This window comes from Schistocerca serialis, chromosome 9 (genome assembly GCF_023864345.2).
Source record: "Schistocerca serialis cubense isolate TAMUIC-IGC-003099 chromosome 9, iqSchSeri2.2, whole genome shotgun sequence".
In the NCBI taxonomy this organism is placed as follows: domain Eukaryota; kingdom Metazoa; phylum Arthropoda; class Insecta; order Orthoptera; family Acrididae; genus Schistocerca; species Schistocerca serialis.
Genome location: NC_064646.1, coordinates 277371545 through 277391034, shown reverse-complemented (window position 1 = coordinate 277391034; position 19490 = coordinate 277371545). Strand labels below are relative to the sequence as shown.

Here is a 19490-nt window from a genome sequence, read left to right as displayed (position 1 = left end):
GAGTTTATCAAACCTAATGACAGGCATATTTGAAGTCGTGTAAATGATTTATTGAAATCCTTTCTTTGTTGCAACGTTATAAGAAGAACAGGGACCAAACAATGAAATTATCTTTTTTTGATTCATCATAATTAATTTGCATGACAGGCAAGACTAATTGTCACTGTTATCAGTTCCTTGGCTGGAATTCTGAAATTAGCTATGGCCCACAGTTTGCTTGGAGAATATTCGTTTGGCAGTTCTTTTACTGTGAAGAGAGATAAGGTTTTTTATTCAGAAAGTGTTACCTAGAAAGATTCTTGGGCTTTGTGAAATAAATATGATTGCAGATTCTAATGAGTGTAACAGTTAATTGATATTCACACATAAGATGCTGCATAAAAAGATCATGAACCAAATGAAAAGTCTTCATATTTAAATGTTCCACTTTTTCACTGGTAAGCTTTTGCTGTATTTTCCATTGACGGGATGATTAAATAATGTAGTCTGTATGCATAAAATAATTTTTTTGCGTTTTTTAATGCAAAACACCTTCACAACACTTACAGGAGTTAATACAGCCCAGTGATGATCTTGTATCGGCAATGATAAGGGAGACAATAGCATGTGAGAGAAGAGCAAATAAGATAGCAAGAGATTTTTTCACACTAGTATTCATCTTTAATACAGTACTTGAAGTTTTTTTTTTAGGGAAGAATTACAAAGTTCATGCATCACCACATTATAAAGACGCTTGTCAGAATACAATTAAATGTTCTTTCACTTAAGCATACTACATGCTGTCATGTAATGATTCTTTCTCTTGATATGGGGAAAAAGTCTTGCAACACTGGCTGTGATGTCGCAGCCTCATAATCTTTTTCCCTGCTCTCAATGCATATGTGTTGTCTTTTCCACTGCTGTGCTATTAACTTTACAGGCTCTTTCCATTTTCTTGTGTTACAGTTCTTAATTTTTTCTCTAATCTCAGGTGCCAGTTTTTGCGCAATGTCTTAAGCCTGTTTAGTGAGTATTTGAAAAAATAGATTTTTAAATATTCATTGGTGCTTTATTATACTTGTTGTTCTTACAGATGACTTTTAAGCGGGCTGCTACGGACAGACAACTCACTTTTGAGGAAATAGCACGAGAAACTCGCCTTCCTATTGGAGAAGTGGAACTTCTAGTAATGAAGGCCCTTGCCCAAGGATTGGTCCGAGGTGCCATAGACCAGGTTGCAGCCACCGTCCACATGACATGGGTCCAGCCCCGTGTACTTGATAAGCAACAGGTTCTGTCAATATAATATTAGCACAGCTCTGTAATTGTAGAGAGAGATAGGAGAGGAAGCATATCCAGTAAGCACAGTCAGTTATGAGTGAGGTGAGGCCAGTCCTCCCTACAGCACTCGCCTCCTCACGTGCAGCCGCTAGTGCCTGCAATTTGTACCAGTCACTTATTTTAGCATAAACAGTTTCAATATAGCACTCAAAACTAGAGAGACAAGGCACCAAGAAAAATAAGCCCATCATTCTTAGCTATGACAAACCTAAAAAAGTATATTCTGATTCATTTATTTCATTTACAAAGCATTAAATTGTTACATTGTATTGAGTGTACTCCATCCCCGTGGGAACAAAGATACCCAGTAGAAATGTAGAAGATTTAATTGAGAAGAACATAGGTGCATGCTGTTGAACATTTATGTTATTGTTATTAATCCTCTGACAATTGCATTTCACAGGTAGCTTGTCAGCCTAAGGAAAAGGGGAAGTACCAACATAGATAGCTGACGACAAACAAATGTTCTCCCTAAGAAATCTCTAGTAAAATAACATCATCAAAGACTTTGCATTTTATTGGCAAAAGGTGGCAATAAGCACAGTTACTTTAACAATAAAGTTTATTGCAGTCAAGTGCTCACATAAATAATTTAGTAGTGAAACTGGTTTTGACTGACTGTAACTTTCATTAGCTCATAAAAACTTCTGTTTGAAGCCTCCACCCCTCATGCATAATGTCTCAATTTCATCATCTGTAATACCTTGCTATTGGAAAGATTTCAGAAGTCACAGTTGAATGATGTGAATATAAATTCTAAGTAAGTGTGAAACTAATGATATAGGTATTACATACAAAGTGGTACAGTCTTGCACTTAATGTGCCTTTCAGGCAACAAAAGTGTCAGCAGTATAAATGTGTCAACGTGCTGAATAGTCTAAACTGAGATTTAAGCATAAAAATTTGTGTAGTGGACATTAGACAAGTGTACATAAAGATTTATAAATGAGTACAAACATGACAAATGAGATACTAAACAAACATCAGTATTGTTGTTGGAATGAGGAATGTTCGAGGAACCTGAGTCACCACCCATAACAGCCTTCATGAGTGGAGGAACATACGACAGAATACATCACATATCAGACTAAAAACGTAGCAAGCAAACAGCCTACCAAGATAAAACAGTCTAAGCTACAATCAGTTAAAAGGATACAGGGATGAAGTGATGTTTGCTGCTTTGTGTCATAAAATGTACTGTATTTACTCAGTTATAAGATGAGGTTTTCTTCCCAAATTAGTCATTCGAAAAATACAGGTCTTATATTCACAGAGTAAACTATTGTTGCTGAGGTTAACATTTTTATGTTTTAATAGACCATATAGGAGTTATCTTAAATTTACAGATGAAGTTTTGGCAACTGAGGTATTATGCAGATTTATTTTGAAGAATTCAGAAGGGCGGGGCTGAGCAGAACAATATTTGCGTTGGACGAGGTCAAAGATTTCCCGGCACACCAAAGTATCAATGTCACTCAGTCACATAACATCTGACTCGTATTAGACCAGCCACTGAACTAGCAACTTCATTGATCTATTGCTGTTCTTAAAATTTGACAATTTTGTGAAACAAAAGAGGAAATAGCACTAAATCCTATCATCGTACTAATTCCTGTTGTATTTGAACAGGTTTACAATAAAATCTCTCATACATGTATGGGTACCATGTACAAACATTTTTAAGCAAAGGTAATATTCAAAAGTGGAAATGTTGTCCTTCAAAAACCATTACTTGATCTGAAACAAGATCAACATTTTATTTTACTATGAGAGACTGTAATGAATTACTAAGTGGGTTCCAAATGAGAAATTCAATCACTGTTCATCACGGTTCACATATCAGAATACCATGTAGTAGATCGTAGGAAGAGTAAAGTTTAGTAATTGGACTGAATCATGTATGTATGTATTATTTGCTTTTGTAACTTGCCCACTAAAAGATACTGCAATCTTTGTTTCACAGTTGCTTAAGCACAGCACTACGGAAGGGTTCGAGGGGGAACAGTGATACCAGCTAGGCTGAGAACTAGATGAGTGTGGGGAGGGGAGTAGTGAGTGGGCAGCAACTTACATCACGTTGTCAACTATGGGAATCTGTACTGCATACTTTGGCTTTTTAGGAACATTTACCATGTTTAAACTGCAGTTTGCGTGAATATATTTGTATTTGGAATTGAATTTATTTAAAAATTGGTCAAATACTCAACAATGGTATTCATTTCTGAGGGAGACAGTAAAAGTCTAGATAGGGGCCAGTGGTGTACTTGTTTGTTTCATGCTGCAATGTTGTCGACGCTTGCCATGATGTATGACAGGAATGGGAGGGTTTGTGTCAGCGGCTGGTTATACACAGCCAATGAGAGAGTGGTGGGCAGACAGTAGGTTTGGAAGCAAGAGATATTGTAACATTCTCATGTCAGTATAGAAGCAAAATTTGATTTGTTTTCAGGTGTTCTCAGGTCTCACAGTAACCACAACCCTCGGGAATCACAACATATTCTAAAGAAACAGCCAAATATTTGTGATGACAGAAATATAAATTTCACAGCTGTGCTATTAGGATAATGATTATTTTAAAAATAGTGATACCACAGACAACAGAGCAGGTACACAGAAAATGTAGAAAAGAAAACGATCCACAAATTAATGTAGACAGTCAATAAATGGCATAAATGTAGAAAAAGTATAATGCTAACTATTTGGGCAGATTCTTTGTCAGTAAAAGAGCTCATACTTTTGATTAGTTAGAATATGTTGAAAATAAATTTTTCTTGAGAAGCCTCTAGGGAAAGAAAAGAAGAGGGTGTCTTATGCTCAGAATTGTCTTATTCTCAGGTAAAGCAGTAGGTCTTGGCATCATAAAAAATTACAATTAAAGTAATAAGACCTAAGAAAGTGTTTTGGACATAAAGGAATGACTAATTAGTATCATTATAATACTTTTACACTTGTGTTCAACTGAGAAAAGGTTGCGAGTAGCTAGAAGGGCATAATTGCTGATGTCAACTAATACAACACCATTCTATTCTAGGGTGCCTACAGAAATAGAAAAATCTACATATAAATTTGGAATGTTCCATTTTAGAAGATACAGGTTGAAAATAAGTGACACTCCCTTCACACAAGATACATGTGCATATCACACACACTGCATTACTTCAGGTCTGCAAAGACAATTCAATTGGAGTTAAACAATGCAATATGGTTACCAGTAAAATGCCAATAAACACTTCGGGTGAAGGAAAGAAAGAGCAAAAGCTCTCAGACCCACCCCAAAGAGCCCTTGTAATAACTACAGTAAAACAACATATTAATGAACTTGCTTTCAAGAAATTGCTGTATTTAATGAATATTTCCATCAGTACCAGTGCAACTACTATGAGTACAGCATTACTGTTATCCTTTTTAGATAAAAATGCACTTTTAGGGAGCAAATATGAAACAGTTTGCAAAAAAGACCAATTTTTATATAATCCTTAACATGGCTAATTGTTTTTTCCTGATCACTTATTGCTAAAAATTGAATCAACAGTAATTTAAAACTGCTTCTTTGTCGTCAGATAGAGCACAATTTTTTTGGTCAGTAATTTCATACTCCGTAGTGAGTGCTCTGTGAAGCAAAAAGACCACAACAAACAGTCAAATAATCATTAGGATTTGAAGTGCTTTTTTGTAGCTCATTCATGTCCTTGAGTTTTGGTTTGAAATGTGTGTTTTCTTAGAATGTAGATGTCTTGGAAAAAACGTACCAAAAGTCAATTTTTCTGTTGGCAAAAATATCCTGAATGAGGAAGGCATGGTCCAAGTGAGGATAAAAAATGTTCAGAATACAAGCATTTATGTAATAATTTTCTTTTGCATGTGCCGTGTAACATAGGTCAAGCGATATGATGCTGCAGACATTGCCTTGAAATCTAATATTGGAACAGAACTTGTCATTTTCTTTTGAAAACTGATGTTTAAATCCGTAACTATAAACAGTGGTCGGTGGTTTTTTTTTTTTTTTTTTCCAAATGCCAAAAGATATGTGACAGCTCATCATGATTTTAATTTAATATAGCTGGTGCATGAATTACCACCTAAAGTATGTCTTTCATTAAATTATAATTGTCAGTCCTCACTGTTTGTGATCTGTGGCGTATTGCACCAGACTGCCTTCACTGTAATGCAAGCAAGCAAAAAATGGGAGAATTTCTGTTTTGTGTTTCATAGTATCTGTGGGGCATTGTGTGTCAATAAATATAAATTTTTACATGTTTCGATTACAGTGAAGTTTCCACTATCATGCAGGCTGTTGACACATTAAACATGTCATTCAACTGTCTGTAATATATTAAAAATGACTAATGTGTAAGATAAATTAAAAATCATTTTGCAGTAACAAAACATTTTTATGGTAAAAAGGAAATCTTAATCAGATTCCATTTATTGAAATGTCGAATATTGTTGTGTGTGTGTGTGTGTGTGTGTGTGTGTGTGTGTGTGTGTGTGTGTGTGTGTGTGTGTGTGTGTATATATATATATATATATATATAGTTATAATAGAGGGAAACATTCCACGTAGGAAATATATATCTCTTCCTTAAAACCCACATCCTTTCGTCTTTCCCTCTCCTTCCCTCTTTCCTGATGAGGCAACAGTTTGTTGCGAAAGCTTGAATTTTGTGTGTATGTTTGTGTTTGTTTGTGTGTCTGTCGACCTGCCAGCACTTATATATATATATAATGGAAGGAAACATTCCACGTGGGAAAAATTATATATAAAAACAAAGATGAGGTGACTTACCGAACAAAACTGCTGGCAGGTCGATAGACACACACACAAAATTCAAGCTTTCGCAACAAACTGTTGCCTCATCAGGAAAGAGGGAAGGAGAGGGGAAGACGAAAGGAAGTGGGTTTTAAGGGAGAGGGTAAGGAGTCATCCCAATCCCGGGAGCGGAAAGACTTACCTTAGGGGGAAAAAAGGACAGGTATACACTCGCACACACGCACATATCCATCCACACATACAGACACAAGCAGACATATTTAAAGACAAAGAGTTTGGGCAGAGATGTCAGTCGAGGCAGAAGTGTAGAGGCAAAGAAGTTGTTGAAAGACAGGAGAGGTATGAGTGGCGGCAACTTGAAATTAGCGGAGATTAAGGCCTGGCGGATGACGAGAAGAGAGGATATACTGAAGGGCAAGTTCCCATCTCCGGAGTTCGGATAGGTTGGTGTTGGTGGTAAGTATCCAGATAACCCGGACGGTGTAACACTGTGCCAAGATGTGCTGGCTGTGCACCAAGGCATGTTTAGCTACAGGGTGATCCTCATTACCAACAAACACTGTCTGCCTGTGTCCATTCATGCGAATGGACAGTTTGTTGCTGGTCATTCCCACATAGAATGCATCACAGTGTAGGCAGGTCAGTTGGTAAATCACGTGGGTGCTTTCACACGTGGCTCTGCCTCTGATCGTGTACACCTTCCGGGTTACAGGACTGGAGTAGGTGGTGGTGGGAGGGTGCATGGGACAGGTTTTGCATCGGGGGCGGTTACAAGGATAGGAGCCAGAGGGTAGGGAAGGTGGTTTGGGGATTTCATAGGGATGAACTAACAAGTTACGAAGGTTAGGTGGACGGCGGAAAGACACTCTTGGCGGAGTGGGGAGGATTTCATGAAGGATGGATCTCATTTCAGGGCAGGATTTGAGGAAGTCGTATCCCTGCTGGAGAGCCACATTCAGAGTCTGGTACAGTCCCGGAAAGTATCCTGTCACAAGTGGGGCACTTTTGTGGTTCTTCTGTGGGGGATTCTGGGTTTGAGGGGACGAGGAAGTGGCTCTGGTTATTTGCTTCTGTACCAGGTCGGGAGGGTAGTTGCGGGATGCGAAAGCTGTTTTCAGGTTGTTGGTGTAATGATTCAGGGATTCCGGACTGGAGCAGATTCGTTTGCCACGAAGACCTAGGCTGTAGGGAAGGGACCGTTTGATGTGGAATGGGTGGCAGCTGTCATAATGGAGGTACTGTTGCTTGTTGGTGGGTTTGATGTGAACGGACGTGTGAAGTTGGCCATTGGACAGGTGGAGGTCAACGTCAAGGAAAGTGGCATGGGATTTGGAGTAGGACCAGGTGAAACTGATGGAACCAAAGGAGTTGAGGTTGGAGAGGAAATTCTGGAGTTCTTCTTCACTGTGAGTCCAGATCATGAAGATGTCATCAATAAATCTGTACCAAACTTTGGGTTGGCAGACTTGGGTAACCAAGAAGGCTTCCTCTAAGCGACCCATGAATAGGTTGGCGTACGAGGGGGCCATCCTAGTGCCCATGGCTGTTCCCTTTAATTGTTGGTATGTCCGGCCCTCAAAAGTGAAGAAGTTGTGGGTCAGGATGAAGCTGGCTAAGGTGATGAGGAAAGAGGTTTTAGGTAGGGTGGCAGGTGATCGGCGTGAAAGGAAATGCTCCATCGCAGCGAGGCCCTGGACGTGCGGAATATTTGTGTATAAGAACGTGGCATCAATGGTTACAAGGATGGTTTCCGGGGGTAACAGATTGGGTAACGATCCCAGGCGTTCAAGGAAGTGGTTGGTGTCCTTGATGAAGGATGGGAGACTGCATGTAATGGGTTGAAGGTGTTGATCTACGTAGGCAGAGATACGTTCTGTGGGGGCTTGGTAACCAGCTACAATGGGGCGGCCGGGATGATTGGGTTTGTGGATTTTAGGAAGAAGGTAGAAGGTAGGGGTGCGGGGTGTCGGTGGGGTCAGGAGGTTGATGGAGTCAGGTGAAAGGTTTTGCAGGGGGCCTAAGGTTCTGAGTATTCCTTGAAGCTCCGCCTGGAATTCCTTCAAGGAATCCTCAGAACCTTAGGCCCCCTGCAAAACCTTTCACCTGACTCCATCAACCTCCTGACCCCACCGACACCCCGCACCCCTACCTTCTACCTTCTTCCTAAAATCCACAAACCCAATCATCCCGGCCGCCCCATTGTAGCTGGTTACCAAGCCCCCACAGAACGTATCTCTGCCTACGTAGATCAACACCTTCAACCCATTACATGCAGTCTCCCATCCTTCATCAAGGACACCAACCACTTCCTTGAACGCCTGGGATCGTTACCCAATCTGTTACCCCCGGAAACCATCCTTGTAACCATTGATGCCACGTTCTTATACACAAATATTCCGCACGTCCAGGGCCTCGCTGCGATGGAGCATTTCCTTTCACGCCGATCACCTGCCACCCTACCTAAAACCTCTTTCCTCATCACCTTAGCCAGCTTCATCCTGACCCACAACTTCTTCACTTTTGAGGGCCGGACATACCAACAATTAAAGGGAACAGCCATGGGCACCAGGATGGCCCCCTCGTACGCCAACCTATTCATGGGTCGCTTAGAGGAAGCCTTCTTGGTTACCCAAGTCTGCCAACCCAAAGTTTGGTACAGATTTATTGATGACATCTTCATGATCTGGACTCACAGTGAAGAAGAACTCCAGAATTTCCTCTCCAACCTCAACTCCTTTGGTTCCATCAGTTTCACCTGGTCCTACTCCAAATCCCATGCCACTTTCCTTGACGTTGACCTCCACCTGTCCAATGGCCAACTTCACACGTCCGTCCACATCAAACCCACCAACAAGCAACAGTACCTCCATTATGACAGCTGCCACCCATTCCACATCAAATGGTCCCTTCCCTACAGCCTAGGTCTTCGTGGCAAACGAATCTGCTCCAGTCCGGAATCCCTGAATCATTACACCAACAACCTGAAAACAGCTTTCGCATCCCGCAACTACCCTCCCGACCTGGTACAGAAGCAAATAACCAGAGCCACTTCCTCATCCCCTCAAACCCAGAATCCCCCACAGAAGAACCACAAAAGTGCCCCACTTGTGACAGGATACTTTCCGGGACTGGACCAGACTCTGAATGTGGCTCTCCAGCAGGGATACGACTTCCTCAAATCCTGCCCTGAAATGAGATCCATCCTTCATGAAATCCTCCCCACTCCGCCAAGAGTGACTTTCCGCCATCCACCTAACCTTCGTAACTTGTTAGTTCATCCCTATGAAATCCCCAAACCACCTTCCCTACCCTCTGGCTCCTATCCTTGTAACCGCCCCCGATGCAAAACCTGTCCCATGCACCCTCCCACCACCACCTACTCCAGTCCTGTAACCCGGAAGGTGTACACGATCAGAGGCAGAGCCACGTGTGAAAGCACCCACGTGATTTACCAACTGACCTGCCTACACTGTGATGCATTCTATGTGGGAATGACCAGCAACAAACTGTCCATTCGCATGAATGGACACAGGCAGACAGTGTTTGTTGGTAATGAGGATCACCCTGTGGCTAAACATGCCTTGGTGCACAGCCAGCACATCTTGGCACAGTGTTACACCGTCCGGGTTATCTGGATACTTCCCACCAACACCAACCTATCCGAACTCCGGAGATGGGAACTTGCCCTTCAGTATATCCTCTCTTCTCGTCATCCGCCAGGCCTCAATCTCCGCTAATTTCAAGTTGCCGCCACTCATACCTCACCTGTCTTTCAACAACTTCTTTGCCTCTACACTTCTGCCTCGACTGACATCTCTGCCCAAACTCTTTGTCTTTAAATATGTCTGCTTGTGTCTGTATGTGTGGATGTATATGTGCGTGTGTGCGAGTGTATACCTGTCCTTTTTTCCCCCTAAGGTAAGTCTTTCCGCTCCCGGGATTGGAATGACTCCTTACCCTCTCCCTTAAAACCCACTTCCTTTCGTCTTCCCCTCTCCTTCCCTCTTTCCTGATGAGGCAACAGTTTGTTGCGAAAGCTTGAATTTTGTGTGTGTGTGTGTGTGTGTGTGTTTGTGTTTGTTTGTGTGTCTATCGACCTGCCAGCGCTTTTGTTCGGTAAGTCACCTCATCTTTGTTTTTTTATATGTGGGAAAAATATATCTAAAAACAAAGATGATGTGACTTACCAAACGAAAGTGCTGGCAGGTCGATAGACACACAAACATACACACAAAATTCAAGCTTTCGCAACAAACTGTTGCCTCTTCAGGAAAGAGGGAAGGAGAGGGAAAGACGAAAGGATGTGGGTTTTAAGGGAGAGGGTAAGGAGTCTTTCCAATCCCGGGAGCGGAAAGACTTACCTTAGGGAATGACTCCTTACCCTCTCCCTTAAAACCCACATCCTTTCGTCTTTCCCTCTCCTTCCCTCTTTCCTGACGAAGTAACCATTGGTTGCGAAAGCTAGAATTTTGTGTGTATGTATGTGTGTGTTTGTGTTTCTATCGACCTGCCAGCACTTTCGTATGGTAAGTCACATCATCTTTGTTTTTAAATATATTTTTCCCGCGTGGAATGTTTCCCTGTATTATATATTGCTGTACAAAGAAAACATTCTGTTCAACAGATGTTGACCTATTATTGACAAAATCAGACAAACATAATACAGGGTGTTTCAAAAAGGACTGTACATCTTTGATAATTTGTATAAATTAGTTCAGAGTACCTACAGAGGTGACTGTACTGTCAATTTGTAGGGAAATACATCAAGTTTTGTCTAGCGTAGTTAGCTAGTGACGGTCGCACCATAAGGAACGCTAGCAGCAGTTGCATTAAAGATAGCTGCCTTCACTGGACACGAGCATGCTAGTTGTATGTTTTGGTTTGAACAATCGAAGTCAGCGACAACAGTTCAGTGTAATTTCCATATCAAGTACACTAAAGATCCTTGTAGTAGGCGTACAATTTGATCGGTATAAATAACCAATAAGACGTTGCAAATAATCAGGTCGTCCAAGCACATGCGTGGCCCACGCATTCCGCATACCCGACACCACTCGAAATTTTTTTTTTTTGTGGGGGGGGGGGGGAGGGGGGGAGATTCGTTAAGGATATTGTTTGGACCTCCTGTGGCGGCTTCTCTACCTAGGCTTAGATCAAAAATTTACACCACCACTGAGCAAGTTATACCCGCAATGTTACAGTGAGTTTGGGAAGAAATTGACTTCCGATGGGATGGGTGCACGATAACCAACAGAAGCCACATACATCATCTCTAGTTTGGGGGGAGGGGGTCAGAACTTGTATTTCCCCACAAAGTAACACTAAACCCAGCTCTATATCTTCTTTCAATAAATTTACACAAATTTTAAAGTTGTGTAGTCCTTTTTGAAACACCCTGTATTAAACTCTGAAGATTTTGCATTAACTTCTTTTTGCCGTCTATTGGAAAAACCCCTTCCAAATACTGAATCTAAATGCTCTTCTACACTGAATATGAAAAAAATATTGTGTGTGTTCATTTTGAGATTTCTATCCTCCTAAAATGTTTCCATCGAATGAGGTGGGGAAATATTACTTCATATGGGAACGTCTTCAGAGAGAAGTAGCAAGAAATCACACTGCAGATTGGGATTGAAGAGTGAGCATACCAAACATCTGTTTAGGTTGATTTAAAAAGTGTTTTAAATGTGAGTGGAGAAATAAGGCTGTGGAATATTGGAAGAACAACAATTTGCTAGGCCTGATACATCTTAATCTAAAAACATTCTCTGTTTCAGTGGCATCAATATCTTTCACAGTTTAGTTTACTCAGAAATGTAATCTTGTCAAAGAGAAAATATATTGGAAGCAAAAAGTACAAAGAAATTAAATATTGTTGTGTGATAATATTTATGCAAATGAGAAGTTAACACCATTGGCAATTGGATAGTGTAAAATCATATGTTTTAAGAGCATATAAACACTAATTTACATTTAGACTCAAATAGCAGTGCTTGGATGATGGCAAAAATTCTATGACTTACTTAGTAGTTCAACAGTATGAATTAATGTAGATTGTTACTCACCACATAGGAAGGCATTGAGCAGTCAACAGGCTCATGTTATTTAAGCTGTGAAACAAAGCCCTTCATCTGATTCATGCGCACGTGCATGTTTCCATACATAAGTGTGTAGTGATCTCGGCAGGAGTGTGTAAGTGTGGTACAGTAGAGGTGTAGGGTGTGGAGGGGAAGGATACCTGGGTAGAGATGGAGGAAGTGTTGCCTGTGGGAGTGTGTAGAAATGTGGGCTGCTCAGTGCAGCATCAGGGATCTTTGCTATGGATAATAAGGCGAAAGGAGAGAATCAGAGAAGGGGAAAGGACTATGTAAGTGCACTGGGGGTTGTATGCATGTGAGAGGCTGGAGTGGCAGGAGGGGAGGGCACAGAGTCAGTTGGACAGAGATTGCTAAAGTTTGAAGGGGGCGGCGGTCGTGTACAGAAACAGTGTGTTGTTTATAAAGTTCTCGGCTGCTCAATTCAGAATTTACAGCGTTCGTGGGAACAGTTCATATGGCACAGGCTGTGAAGCAGTCTTGAAGTCAGTACACCACATTTGTGACATTTTGCAGCATACTTGGCAATTGGTGGGTCCAACTGTCTCGTGGTCACATTTTGCCAGATGCTATTTGTATGGGCAGACAGCTTGTCTGGAATGTGGCACAGTGATTGCAGCTAAGTTGATAGACCACGTGGTTGCTTTGAGGCGATGGGAAATGACCATGGCAGTGGGAGGATGTATGGGATAGGTCTTCCATCTAGATCAACTACAGGGATATGACACAAGTGGAAGGGGGCTAGGAACAGGGGTGGAATAAGGGTGAATACAGATACTGCGTAGGTTGGGTGAGCGGTGGAATACTATTGTTGTGGAAGGGGTAAGGTAGCTATTTCCCACCTTCGGACACAAGGGGAGGTAATCAAAACTTTGGAGAATGTGATTAATTTCGTCCTGTCCTGGGTGATACTAAGTAGGGGGGGAGTGGGGGGGGGGGCCAGGCAGGGTGTGGCCAGTCAGTGAGTACGTATGAGATAGTAGAGGTTTACAAGATGGGGAGGGTAATTTGTCTGCAAAGACCTCAGTGAGATACACTTGCTTATTCAGAGAGGGACTACTCATCAATGCAGATGACTAAAGGTGGCTAGGGTGTATGGAAGGGTCTTAATTTGGTGTGGAATGAGTGACAGGTAAATGGAGATGTTGTTTTCAGTTAGTAGGTAGGATGTGGATAGAGGTACTAAAGGTCCCATGTGTGAGTTGAACCTGATATTGAGAAAGTTGGTGTGGGGAGGACTGAGTGCAACAAATGGGGAGGAATGTGGATCAGATGCCTTTATTGTTTGATTACTTTTTACTTTTGATGCAGTAGTTGGTGCAGAGATAGGATTGTTCTTATTACTGGTAGGTGACCCCTACATCCAGAGGAAACTTCATTTCAAAGGAATATTAACGTTCTGTTTTCCCTGGTAACTGTAAAAGTCACAGACACCCCTGGATCTAGGCATAACTTACTCTGTGAAAGCAGAATACAGAGCAGATCTTGTGCAGAGGTGATTTTTCACTCCTCTAGCAAGAGGCATTATTGAAAGAGAAAATTTGCAGGATACATTCCATGGTGTGACTTGATTGACAGCTTTAATCGTTTTTCAAGTTCTGACTGTGGTAAATCATCAATTGCAATTGAAGCTGATTTATGCACTAAGAATGACTGGAAATTCATTACAAGTGTTTTAGTAATTTAGGTACTTCAAGATTTTCTCTTGTAGTCAGATTTCTATTCCCCAGGTGGATGTAAGTGAGCTGTGTGATGATTTTGTGAAGGAACGCAGAAAAATAGATCATTATGGAGGTAGTGACAGTGATGATAGTGACAATGAGGAGAATTCACCTGCAGTAAGGGTTGTAGTTGTGCAAGGACTTCATACTATTAGCTCTTTTCAGTCGAATTCTTGCAGTGTAAACCAGTTGGAGTGATGACTCTTTGTTAGTACATTATAACAAAAGAAACAAATATCTTAGTTTAATTCTGTCACAGAAGATGATGGTTTTTAGGAAATTTTTCTTAACTTCTGTGTCATTTTGTGGGTGAAGTAATGTTTCAATAAAAACAATGTTATCTTCATTTTGAAAACTTACTTTAAATCACCAGCAGCTGATTTAACATATGACCTGAAAGTGAAAACATACTGTTCATTTAAACTATATTTTTGTTTCTAACTCATGATAGCTAGTGATTAATAAATAGTTGCATTATATAAGAAGTTTGAATTCATGTTCTGTTGCAGTCAGTTGCTTTTGTCGACATTCATTTTTCCATGATGACATTTCTAAATGCCTGCCATTCCATCTTCAGCTGTGCACATTTGCTTACATATCATGAACATTGTTTCTTTACCACATTGCGAAATTTTGCAGTAGTTGTTTTTAAGGCAGCTATTGTAAAAATAGTTAGTATAGAAACAGTGTTCATGGAACAAATGTAAACATCTGAAGATGTAATGAGTGCAAAATGAATGTACTCTCTAAAATACATTTTTTGAAGCACAGTGCGTACCATGTCAGGAAATTAGTGTTTTTCATATCATTGCGTTTCCCCATTGTATTAACGTCACAGACTCTATAGTTTTGACTTTACACACTAGGAACACTGCTGTCATGTTGTGTGACAAGACGGCCCATGAGTTAAGCAAGTAGGTGAATCAGGCCTTTGGGTTACGAAAGGTTGCTCATGCCTGACCTGTAGCAATCCCTCATTATGGAGAAAAATATTTACTACTGAAGTAGTTCAAGAGATCATATAAAGTCCAGTAATTCAACGAGCCCATTCCACACTCTAGCAATAACCTTTTGGATTTCAAGCAAATTTTGTTTAGTAATATTAATAGCATCTTATAATTAGAGAGTTAGTCAATAAATTAACAATGTCACGTAATACAAATTTATCCTATATATTTTGATCAAAGTTGTTACATGTGTTGAATTATTCACTGTGTAGGCAGTTGGGTACACACTACATACTGAAAATTATACTTCAGTTCCTTTATGACCTTCTTGATGGGGCTGTCTGTATATTTAATGATACAAAAATTTTTAATAGGAGTACCAATCTTAAGAATTTTAGGTTGTCCCACAAGTTTGGAGTGTGAAGATTTGTAACCATTTTACTTATTTTTGTGAAGATGATTATTTTTACTGCTTTCTTAATTAGGGTATTAAACATGTCAGACCTTTATTCAATTTTATAACACCTTGGTAGATAAGAAATCATAAATTTTAGTGGCATAATCATTTTGATTGAAAACACACACATTCTGTTCGTTTGGAGGATGAAAGTGTTGCCATTGGCTAGATACTTGTTAATTTTATTAATTGTACAATAAATTTAACTGTGGAGTTGTTTCTTTCACTATTCTGACCTATTGATTCTGCTACGATCTTAGTGATCTAAGTTGTTCTCTTCAAGGTATGCTAACAGGGTCAGTTTTGTGTTTGCATTGATGCTCTTTACCACCTTCATGGTTGGCAGTGAAGACCATTAGTTAAGGTGCAACTATTTTGGAACATTTAAAATTGCTGTTGCTCCTATTTTGTTCAGGTGCACAAATTTCTGGCTGTATGTTCAACTTAACATTTCATTGAAACACTGTATTGAATGCTAGCCAGCAGCAGATTTTGAATTAACACATGTGCACTTTCGAACCAGACTTGATTCCACTTTAGTTATTTTGTTTCTATTTCATAGTAAACTTTTTCGTTTCATCAGATTTATTTATTCATTCCCTTCTCCCTTTGAATCTAAACTTACACATGTTCACAGGTGTACTGGTTTCTACAGGTGACTAGTATGGAACTATATGAAAATAGAATGTAAATTAATAACCAACTATGGTGTGCACACACTTTATTCAACATGTAAATGTCACTACAGATATTCGGACTTAGGTTATGACATGTTTGATACGCCTACCATCATTGACAATGACGTGGTGCAGAAGAATTGCGAAATTCTGCATGACCCACTGAAGTGCCAGAACACTGATGCTGTCGATGACCTCCTGAATGGCTGTTTTCAGCTCAGCAATGGTTTTGGGGTTATTGCTGTACATATTGTCTTTAATATAGCCCCACAAAAAGGAGTAGCATGTGTTCAGATCTGGAGAATATGGCAGCCAATTGAGGCCCATGTCAGTGGCCTCTGGGTACTCCAGAGCCAGAAAGGGGTCTCCAAAGTGCTCTTCCAGAACATCAAACACTCTCAAGCTTCGATAGGGTCAAGCTCCATTATGGATGAACTTGATTTAGTCGAAATCAGGGTGACTTTGGCCAATGGGGACGAAATCATCTTCTGAAACCTTCACGTACCGTTTAGTAGTCACCGTGCCATCAAGGAATATCACACCGGTTACTCAGTGATGGGACATTGCACACCACAGAGTCACTCATTGGAGGGTGAAGAGACTTGTTGATTGCAAAATGCGGATTCTCAGTCCCCCAAATGCATCAATGTTGCTTATTTTCGAACCCATCCAAATGAAAGTGGGCTTCATCGCTAAACCAAACCATACCATGCGCATACTAATTCCCATCATGCCCTGCAGCCAGCCATGCGAACCATTCAGCAGTTACGACGATTTTCTTTCATATATATTTTTTTCATTCGTTCATTCATGTCTTCCAGTGTGTTTTCTTTATGCTGCTGTTACTCGTTTGTGGTTTGGAATTACAGATATGTTTAGCATTATATTTTAATTTAGACCACCATCAGCTGTAATTTGGTTCACATAGTTAACATTAGAAGTTGTGCTATAGCGTCCTATTTGTAAGTACTGTTTTTTCTATAATTTGAGTCTTGTTGAAGATTACAATGTTTCCTGCTTCGATCTCTTTTTATAACCATCACTCACATAGATAATGTTTTCAGATACACAGTAATGACAATTTGTTGAGTTTGGAACATCAGCCAGTAAAATCTGTTGGGAGCCATATGCATAAATAATTTTGAAGAACTAAATGTGACGTTTTCTAATTTTTGCATAAAGAAAGTGGTCACTGGTCGTGAGAATCATTTGTTATGCCAGAAGTCATTAATAATCTCTTATCATACATCATAGTGCCAATAAAGCTTTTTTGTTTGTAGAAGGCAAGTTGTGGGAGACCCACTGAAAATCATCTGAAGTGCTTCAAATGTCATTAAAGAGACTGATGAAATTGCAGTTCATAGTGAAAACTTTAATTGGCGTTGAACGAAATGGCAGTGTATGGACATTAGTATTCTGAACTTATTCTAAATTATTCATTGTGCTCTACATTTAGTATTAACAGCACCCACAACATTTCACGTGTACGTTCTTACAAATATGACACAAGGATATCAATGCCATAAACGTTTCTACTGCTTATCATTAATAACTGCTGTGCCGGCTGGTGTGGCCAAGCGGTTAAAGGCGCTTCAGTCTGGAACCGCGCGACCGCTACGGTCGCAGGTTCGAATCCTGCCACTAAGAGCCATTTGAACCATTTTTGAACAACTGCTGTGTTTCTGTGATATCTTTTTGCCATATAAATACTAGAAATGTTTCAACCTAGGAATCTTCAAGGTGTATATTCAGTACTTGATGCAAGGAAATGGCATTAAAGGCTTCAATTTAATATAAAAAATTGTATTTTCACCTTGAATTTAATTGTAAGAAAAATTAATGTTGATTCTCAAATTTCGTATAGCCATTGTAGTAAATAACACCATACCAATTCAATAACCTACTGATGTCAAGTGCATACAATTAAAAAAATCCATATTAAGATGTAATGTGTGTGTGTGTGTGTGTGTGTGTGTGTGTGTGTGTGTGTGCGCGACAGGAATGAAGCCACTATTGTATTGTCGACACTGCAAGTCATAGTTAGGGCACATGAACTTCAATATTGACATACTTCCCTCAGTGTTTAGTCATTGATACATTTTTCTCAAGAACATAATAATTCCAATCCCAAAGAAAGCAGGTGTTGACAGATGTGAAAATTACCGAACTATCAGTTTAATAAGTCACGGCTGCAAAATACTAACGCGAATTCTTTACAGACGAATGGAAAAACTAGTAGAAGCCGACCTAGGGGAAGATCAGTTTGGATTCCGTAGAAATATTGGAACATGTGAGGCAATACTGACTCTACGGCTTATCTTAGAAGCTATATTAAGGAAAGGCAAACCTACGTTTCTAGCATTTGTAGATTTGGAGAAAGCTTTTGACAATGTTAACTGGAATACTCTCTTTCAAATTCTGAAGGTGGCAGGGGTCAAATATAGGGAGCGAAAGGCTATTTACAATTTGTATAGAAACCAAATGGCAGTTATAAGAGTCGAGGGGCATGAAAGGGAAGCAGTGGTTGGGAAGGGAGTGAGACAGGGTTGTAGCCTCTCCCCGATGTTATTCAATCTGTATATTGAGCAAGCAGTGAAGGAAACAAAAGAAAAATTCGGACTAGGTATGAAAATCCATGGAGATGAAATAAAAACTTTGCGGTTCGCTGATGACATTGTAAGTCTGTCAGAGACAGCAAAGGACTTGGAAGAGCAGTTGAACGGAATGGATAATGTCTTGAAGGGAGGATATAAGATGAACATCAACAAAAGCAAAACGAGGATAATGGAATGTAGTCAAATTAAATTGGGTGATGTTTGAGGGTATTAGATTAGGAAATAAGACACTTAAAGTAGTAAAGGAGTTTTGCTATTTGGGGAGCAAAATAACTGATGATGGTCGAAGTAGAGAGGATATAAAATGTAGACTGGCAATGGGAAGGAAAGCGTTTCTGATGAAGAGAAATTTGTTAACATCGAGTATAGATTTAAGTGTCAGGAAGTCGTTTTTGAAAGTATTTGTATGGATTGTAGCCATGTATGGAAGTGAAACATGGACAATAAATAGTTTAGACAAGAAGAGAATAGAAGTTTTCAAAATGTGCTGCTACAGAAAAATGCTGAAGATTAGATGGGTAGTTCACGTAACTAATGAGGAGGTGTTGAATAGAATTGGGGAGAAGAGTAGCTTGTGGCACAACTTGACTAGAAGAAGGGATCGGTTGGTAGGGCACATTCTGAGGGATCAAGGGATCACCAATTTAGTATTGGAGGGCAGCGTGGAGGGTAAAAATCGTAGAGAGAGACCAAGAGATGAATACACCAAGCAGATGCAGAAGGATGTAGGTTGCAGTAGGTACTGGGAGATGAAGCAGCTTGCACAGGATAGAGTAGCATGGAGAGCTGCATCAAACCAGTCTCAGGACTGAAGACCACAACGACAACAACAACAACAACACATTTTTCTCCTTCATTTCATCTATTTCAATTTTAAATTAATTAGT

At 40.1% G+C, this 19490-nt stretch overlaps 1 protein-coding gene across 1 annotated transcript in view; it reads left to right on the top strand.

The window, feature by feature from the left end:
- Positions 1-19490, top strand: part of LOC126418991 (26S proteasome non-ATPase regulatory subunit 13) — a 36056-nt gene that overhangs the window by 16300 nt on the left and 266 nt on the right. The window contains exon 6 of the mRNA XM_050086038.1: positions 1073-1270. Coding sequence (XP_049941995.1) covers positions 1073-1270 — 198 coding nt within the window. The remainder of the gene's footprint in view (positions 1-1072; positions 1271-19490) is intronic.